The sequence below is a fragment of the Engystomops pustulosus genome, chromosome 3, assembly GCF_040894005.1.
Source record: "Engystomops pustulosus chromosome 3, aEngPut4.maternal, whole genome shotgun sequence".
Lineage (NCBI taxonomy): Eukaryota > Metazoa > Chordata > Amphibia > Anura > Leptodactylidae > Engystomops > Engystomops pustulosus.
The window spans coordinates 23,295,201-23,304,136 of record NC_092413.1 but is presented as its reverse complement, the minus strand read 5'-3'; the positions used below and the strand labels follow the sequence as shown (position 1 = coordinate 23,304,136).

At 43.8% G+C, this 8,936-nt stretch overlaps 1 protein-coding gene across 1 annotated transcript in view; it reads left to right on the top strand.

Annotated features, from left to right (window-relative positions):
* The first annotated feature begins 5,796 nt into the window (after positions 1–5,796).
* The window catches only part of EPAS1 (endothelial PAS domain protein 1), a 93,940-nt gene continuing 90,800 nt past the window's right edge, over positions 5,797–8,936 (top strand). The window contains exon 1 of the mRNA XM_072140292.1: positions 5,797–6,243. Coding sequence (XP_071996393.1) covers positions 6,218–6,243 — 26 coding nt within the window. The 5' untranslated portion in view covers positions 5,797–6,217. The remainder of the gene's footprint in view (positions 6,244–8,936) is intronic.

The following is an 8,936-nucleotide window of genomic DNA, read 5'->3' as shown; positions in this document are numbered from 1 at the left end:
CTCCCTCACCATCTTTCTGTAAAGATCAGCCCTACTCTGCCGAGACTGGGGACAGGTGACAGTGTCTTGCTGGGGTGACATAAAGCTGGCAAAAGCCTTGTAAAGCGTACCCTTGCCAGTGCTGGACAAGCTGCCTGCTCGCCTACTCTCCCTCGCTACTTGTCCCGCAGAACTACGCACTCTGCCGCTAGCGCTGTCAGAAGGGAAATACTGTTTCAGCTTGTGCACCAGGGCCTGCTGGTATTCATGCATTCTCACACTCCTTTCCTCTCCAGGGATGAGAGTGGAAAGATTTTGCTTGTACCGTGGGTCCAGGAGAGTGAATACCCAGTAATCGGTGCTGGAATAAATTCTTTGAACGCGAGGGTCACGGGATAGGCAGCCTAGCATGAAATCTGCCATATGCGCCAGAGTACCAACGCGCAAGAATTCACTCCCCTCACTGGCCTGACTGTCCATTTCCTCCTCCTCCAACTCCTCTTCTTCTGCCCATACACGCTGAACAGTGAAGGTCTGAGCAATGCTCCCCTCTTGTGTCTCGCCAACATTCTCCTCCTCTTCCTCCTCATCCTCCTCCACCTCCTCCGATATGCGCTGAGAAACAGACCTGAGGGTGCTTTGGCTATCAACAAGGGAATCTTCTTCCCCCGTCTCTTGTGACGAGCGCAAAGCTTCCGACTTCATGCTGATCAGAGAGTTTTTCAACAGGCCAAGCAGCGGGATGGTGAGGCTGATGATGGCGGCATCGCCACTGACCATCTGTGTTGACTCCTCAAAGTTACTCAGCACCTGACAGATATCAGACATCCACGTCCACTCCTCATTGTAGACTTGAGGAAGCTGACTGACCTGACTACCAGTTCTGGTGGAAGTTGACATCTGGCAGTCTACAATCGCTCTGCGCTGCTGGTAAACTCTGGATAACATGGTTAATGTTGAATTCCACCTCGTGGGCACGTCGCACAACAGTCGGTGAGCGGGCAGTTGGAGGCGGCGCTGCGCTGCCCTGAGAGTGGCAGCATTTGTGCTGGACTTCCTGAAATGCGCACAGATGCGGCGCACCTTCGTGAGCAAATCTGACAGATTGGGGTATGTCTTGAGGAAACGCTGAACTATCAGATTTAACACATGGGCCAGGCATGGCACATGTGTCAGTCTGCCGAGTTGCAGAGCCGCCACCAAGTTACGGCCGTTGTCACACACAACCATGCCTGGCTTCAGGTTCAGCGGTGCCAGCCACAGATCAGTCTGCGCCGTGATGCCCTGTAATAGTTCTTGGGCGGTGTGCCTTTTATCGCCTAGGCTCAGCAGTTTGAGCACCGCCTGCTGTCGCTTAGCGACGGCACTGCTGCTGTGCCTAGAGCTAGCGACTGACGGCGCCATGCCCAGAGATGGTAGTTCGGAGGAGGAAGTGGAGGAGGGGTGGGAGGAGGAGGAGGCATAGTAGGCCTTTGAGACCTGGACCGAGGTAGGCCCCGCAATCCTCGGCGTCGGCAGTATATGACCAGCCCCAGGGTCAGACTCGGTCCCAGCCTCCACCAAGTTAACCCAATGTGCCGTCAGCGATATATAGTGGCCCTGCCCGGCAGCACTCGTCCACGTGTCCGTGGTCAGGTGGACCTTGTCAGAAACGGCGTTGGTCAGGGCACGGATGATGTTGTCTGACACGTGCTGGTGCAGGGCTGGGACGGCACATCGGGAAAAGTAGTGGCGGCTGGGGACCGAATACCGAGGGGCGGCCGCCGCCATGAGGTTGCGAAAGGCCTCGGTCTCTACTAGCCTATAGGGCAGCATCTCCAGGCTAAGCAATCTGGAGATGTGGACATTAAGGGCTTGGGCGTGCGGGTGGGTTGCACTATATTTTCTTTTCCGCTCCAGCGTCTGGGGTATGGAGAGCTGAACGCTGGTGGATGCTGTGGAGGATCGTGGAGGCGACGATGGGGTTTTTGTGCCAGGGTCCTGGGCAGGGGGCTGACTATCAGCTGACACAGGGGAAGGAGCAGTGGTGTGCACGGCCGGAGGTGAACGGGCTTGGTGCCACTGATTCGGGTGTTTAGCATTCATATGCCTGCGCATACTGGTGGTAGTTAAGCTAGTAGTGGTGGAACCCCTGCTGATCCTGGTTTGGCAAAGGTTGCACACCACAGTCCGTCGGTCATCCGGTGTTTCCTTAAAGAACCTCCAGACTTCTGAAAATCTAGCCCTCACCGCGGGAGCCCTCGCCACGGGAGCTTCACTACGTGACACATTTGGCGCTGATGCACCTGCTCTGGCCCTGCCTCTCCGTCTGGCCCCACCACTGCCTCTTCCAACCTGTTCTGCTATAGGACTCTCCTCCGTCTCAGAAGCACTGTGTTCACCCGGCCTCTCAACCCAGCTTGGGTCTGTCACCTCATCATCCTCCGATCCCTCAGTCTGCTCCCCCCTCGGACTTCCTGCCCTGACAACAACTTCACCACTGTCTGACAACCGTGTCTCCTCATCGTCGGACACCTCTTTACACACTTCTGCCACTACGTCAAGAAGGTCATCATCACCCACAGACTGCGACTGGTGGAAAACCTGGGCATCGGAAAATTGCTCAGCAGCAACCGGACAAGTGGTTTGTGACTGTGGGAAGGGTCCAGAAAACAGTTCCTCAGAGTATGCCGGTTCAAATGCCAAATTTTCCTGGGAGGGGGCAGACTGGGGGGGAGGAGGCTGAGGTGCAGGAGCTGGAGGAGTGCCGATTTCGGTGACATGGGTGGACTGCGTGGAAGACTGACTGGTGGACAAATTGCTCGAAGCATTGTCAGCAATCCACGACATCACCTGTTCGCACTGTTCTGGCCTCAACAGTGCTCTACCACGAGTCCCAGTAACTTGAGACATGATGAACCTAGGGAGTGTAGCTCTGCGGCGTTCCCCTGCTCCCTCATCAGCAGGTGGTGTCTCACCCCACCCAGGACCACGGCCTCTGACCCCTGCAGTAGATGGACGCCCACGTCCCCGCCCTCGTCCTCGTCCTCTACCCCTAGCCCTCGGGTTATATAAGTTTAATTTTTTTTTTAACTTTTTTTTTTGTTTTTTTGTGTTTTTTAGTTTTTAAAACCAAACAATGCTATCCTATTGCTATGGCTATTTTCTAGCCAAGTATGAAAGCACACTGCTATGCCAGATGAGATGACGCTGAGTTATGAAAAAATAAACGTAAAATAAAAAGGAAATGGCAGACTGTGCCTAATTGAAATCCAACCCCTAATAAATTTTCCCACTTCGGTCTTTGCGATGGATATGTGCGTCACTAAGCGCTAAACACAGCGGTCGCAAGTCTCACTCCAAATTCCTCACAATTGGCTAGTATATGCACCGCAGCAAGGACAGCCACCAGCAGATCAACCAGAAATAAAATATATATAACGCTATTGTAGGCGTAAGTAAGCCGTTTGGATTCTCCTTTGGCTATTTTCTAGCCAAGTATGAAAGCACACTGATGAGATGACGCTGAGTTATGAAAAAATAAACGTAAAATAAAAAGAAACTGGCAGACTGTGCCTAATTGAAATCAAACCCCTAATAAATTTTCCCACTTTGGTGTTTGAGGTGGATATGTGTGTCACTAAGAGCTAAACACAACGGTAGCAAGTCCCCCTGCAAATTCCTCACAATATGGTACTAGCTGCACTACTAGTGCCAGCAAGCCCAGCCACAAGCAAATTAAAAAAAAAAAAGTATATCATTATTGTAGCCCTAAGAAGGGCTGTTGGGTTCTTGTTGAATCACTCCTGCCTAACAGTAATCTACTAGCACCCTAACGCTGTCCCTGACCAGCAGCAGCTCTCTCCCTAGCGGCATCCAGACACAGAATGATCCGAGCAGCGCAGGCAGGGGCTAGTCTATCCCAGGGTCACCTGATCTGGCCAGCCAACCACTGCTATCGACGTGTAAGGGTAGCACGTCATGCTGGGTGGAGTGCAGAGTCTCCTGGCTTGTGATTGGCTCTGTTTCTGGCCGCCAAAAAGCAAAACGGCGGGAGCTGCCATTTTCTCGAGCGGGCGAAGTATTCGTCCGAGCAACGAGCAGTTTCGAGTACGCTAATGCTCGAACGAGCATCAAGCTCGGACTAGTATGTTCGCTCATCTCTAATAGATAGATATTTCAAAGGAAGGCAGCACATCCAATTTCAGTCCAATGTAAAAACAAGGGTGTGTTTATTTCATACGCAACGTTCCAGCGTTTCTACCTTTCTCAAGCAATGATTCTGCACTCTGGGGCATTGCACTCCTACTTCTTAGAGGTCAATTAACACTGTGCTGATGTGCACTTTTCTGTTACTAGATAGATAGGTAGATAGTTAGAAAGAAAGATAGATAGATAGATAGATAGATAGATAGATAGATAGATAGATAGATAGATAGATAGATAGATAGAGAAACAAAGAAAGAAAAAAAAGAAAGATAAAAAAGATACGCATATTTTTTTGTCTAAAAAGATACTACATAGATTGATGATAGAGTGGATGAATGCAAAACCTTTTCATAAGGATAAAGAAAATATGAGATAGCTATAAGATAGATAGATAGATAAAAGAATTCAGCAGCACTTCATGTGGCGAATGAGAAAAACAAGTGGATTTATTCCAAACAGTTTCAGCTTCTACATGAAGCCTTTGGATAGACAGATAAATAGATATATAGATAGATAGATAGATAGATAGATAGATATGAGATAGATAGATAGATAGATAGATAGGAGATAGATAGATAGATAGATAGGAGATAGATAGATAGATAGATAGGAGATAGATAGATAGATAGGAGATAGATAGATAGATAGATAGATAGATAGATAGATAGATAGATATGAGATAGATAGATAGATAGATATTAGGTAGATAGATGATAGATAGATAGATAGATAGATAGATAGATAGATAGATAGATAGATATTAGGTAGATAGATGATAGATAGATAGATAGATAGATAGATAGATAGATAGATGACAGATCGATAGTAGAAAAGAAGATAAATAGATATTTTGAAAACGTTTCAGCTTCTACATGGAGCCTTTTGATAGAAAGAGTGGAGATACTTAGATAGATAGATAGATAGATAGATAGATAGATAGATAGATAGATTGATGAAAGATGAATAGATATTTAGAAAATGTAATGGATGAATACACAAAATAACTTTGATATAGATAGATAATAGATGATGAAAAGATAGGTACTACATAAACAGAACAAATGGGTGATACATTATATATAATGTATATATATAGATAATATATAGATAATAGTTAAATAGATGTATAGATATAGATCTAGATAAATGTTTATACAGAAATATTGTTAGATAGATGATCACTAGATAGATATCTGCACAATAAGGACTGGAGATACTGTATAGATACATAAATCAATAAAGTAAAAATATGAACTAGATTGATAAATTAAGTAGATAGAAGATGTATAAATGGATAGAGTCCCTCTATATGAGACAGAAGTATAGATAGATACTGGATAGACTGTAGGCTGCGGGGCAGGTGTAGCCCAGTTTCAGTGTGACAATGGCAGTGATATACATGATAATACAGTCACCTGCCAGGTGAGCACACTGTCTTCCCTAGCTGTACGTTGTATTGTGTGTGCACTGTGACCTCTGTGTCCAGGAATAGCCGGGGAAGGTGCGCAGGCTTCACTTGCGTCCGCGGTCAACTTGGTTGACCCTGAGGAAAAACCGGTGGCCGGGAGAGGGCGGGCGGTGGGTGTCGGCTCTAGGCAGGGCGGGCAATCGCTGTGAAGTTGCTTCTTCTCCTAGAACAGGGCGAAGCTCTGCAGATCCAGAGATCCTCCACCCACCCGCAGACCAGGGGGAGCTCCAAGCCCAGCTCAGAGCCTGTGCCGCCGCCGGGTCTCCTCCTGCGCCCCCCTGTGAGCCCCCCGGGCGCCTATACAATCCTCAGCAGTGACCTGAGACTGTATAGCCAGCCCCAGCCCTGGGTGACACCTCACATACTTTTGCTGGTTTTTATATTTTTGTTACTTTTTTTTAGCATTATTTGTATTTTTAAGGATTTTGTTGTTTTGTTGTTTTTTTTTTTTGGGTAAACCCCTTCCCTTCCCTTCCCTGGACTCCTTCCTATCTCCAGACCACAGGTGCTTACAACAACCCATTCACCCATTGCAGGAACTATCTGTAACATTGTGACTACCTGAGCAGCTGACAAGTCACCATGACTGCAGACAAGGAGAAGAAAAGGTAAGACCCCACAGAGGACATGGGGGGATTTGTGTCTCTTTACCTGGGGAGGGGGCGGTTTAGGGGAAGTGGTGGTCAGATATGATATTATAGTATCATTGTATACACAATATCAGGATGTGAGGGATGATCCCTGTCAAGTGAGGGGTTAATACAAAATGTCCAATTGTTGCCAGATATCTCTATGTATGTGGTCATATTGTACAATCGATATTAATAGATGTCAAATATTGTCAAAGTTATATTGGCCCAATGATATGATCAGTGACTTCCATACTTGTAGTTCTTGGACCCATTGAGTAACATGCAATAAATATAATGTAGCAGAGCTGAGTTTGCTATGTGATCCTGTGTTAGGGATTAATGTAATATAATTGTATTTCCTGCAGTTCGTATAAAAAGAAATATCACCACCCTTGATATTGCACTGTGTGTGAGAAAATGACAAACTCAGCTCTGCTACAACGGAGGAAGGAGCATTAAAACTTTGTGTTGTGCTAAGGATAATCCTCAAAATATCATCACTCTGGATGTGTTGTGTGCTATAATGTACCATATATAATGCATCATGAATAATGTACGGTATATACTGTGTTGTCTGCAATGTCCTGTATATAATATACGATAATGTCCCGTATATAATGTACAGTATATAATGCCCCATGTATAATGTGCAGTATATAATATTTTATAATGTCCCTTATATAATATACAGTATAGAACGTGGCATGTATTATATACAGTATACAATATTCTATAATGTCCCATATATAATGTACAGTATAGAATGTCCCGTGTATAATGTACAGTATATAACATTCTATAATGTCCCATATATAATACAGTATAATGGCCCATATATAATGTACAGTATAGAATGTCCCATGTATAATGTATAGTATATAATATTCTATAATGTCCCATATATAATACAGTATAATGTCCCATATATAATGTACAGTATAGAATGTCACAAATATAATGCAAGTATATAATATTGTATAATGTCCAACATATAATACAGTATAATGGCCCATATATAATGTACAGTATAGAATGTCTCATGTATAGTGTACAGTATATAATATTTTATAATGCCCCATATATAATGTACAATACAGAATGTCCAGAATATAATGTACAGTATATAATATTCTAGATTTTCCCATATATAATGTACAGAATAGAATGTCCCGTATAAAATATTCTATAATGTCCCATATATAATGTGCAGTATAGAATGTCCCATATGTTACATTCCGTAAATAACATAGATAATGTGTATACATCACTCTGATAAGATGCCTTGTATTATGGACATGTATTATATGTATAGTATAATGCTATGTTACACACATGTAATACATTATATATTAAGTGCTATACATATACTAAATATATTGCACTTTATACTGTAAAATGCCCTAAACTAGTTATGCCCTATATATACATTGTGCATTATTGGTAAGGGACTGTGTATAGTTGTATTGTTAATACGTCATACATGCCTACATCGTATATAATGTTAGAATGTATATACGATATACAATGTCTAATATTCTATTGTATGTATACAGCACACATCATGCACTATATACTGTATACACACCATAGGTCGTGCGCTATATACTGTATATTTCAAGGACAATGCTGTAGCAGTATGTGCTGGTATAAAACATGAAACATGTATACACAGCATAGGTCGTGCCCTATATACTGTAGATACTGTGGATAATGTAATATATACTATTTATATACCATAAATAATGCACCATATACTATATCCTCTGTATATACCCCATGGATAATATGCATAGCTAATATAGATGTGAATATTGGGCTACATAGGTGCAGTGTTACACCCCCCACCTGCCTTGTTCGGCCTCTCCGTTGGTTTACGTGTATTTTTACCTCCACGTTTGTCTGTATTTTTGTCTCTTATGTTGTGTAATTGCGTTATTCTGTGCATCACATGTTGTATCGCCCCGAGTCTTAGGTGGTGGATATTGTCATTGCTGTGTATTATTCTATTTGATCTCTATTAAAAATGACACTTCTTGTGGATGTAGCAGAGCTAAGTCGGTCATTTAGCATCCATTGTGATGTAGTAGGTATTGGCGGCTATAATAACACATTCAGCTCTGCTACATCTGTCTGTAAAACAGCTGATAGACTGAAATACATATATTGTACTGATAAGAAACAGGAGAGAAAAGTTGCTGATTGTCATTAATAAGCCACGCGAATGGGCGAGCGTCTGTTCTCTGTTATCAGCAGGGGCTCATGAGGCTCTGGCTTGTTGCTTTGACCACGTTCATTTGTTTCTGACACAAGTGATTATTATCTGTACGGACAAGTTCTCTCTTGATGGGGCTGACAAAAGATGTCAATGGTGTTTGCATGAGGGCGACTTACCCAAATGTGGGAGACTCCTCTACCATGGGGGTGAGATGAGTCAGGAGTAAAAATATCACTTAGTCTCATTATAGTCTATGCAGGTCCAAAGAGGGAATAGGGGGGAATGTTATGGACGTACTCTCATCTTTTGGATGTAGATAACACGTAGTTAAACTGAGTTTGTCATTCGGTTGCACATTGTAGATAAGGTTGGAATAAAGTCCAATCTATAATTCACAAAGTTGCAAATAAAGTTGGTAAAGTTCAGTTATTGACGGATGTCATAACAAATTCAG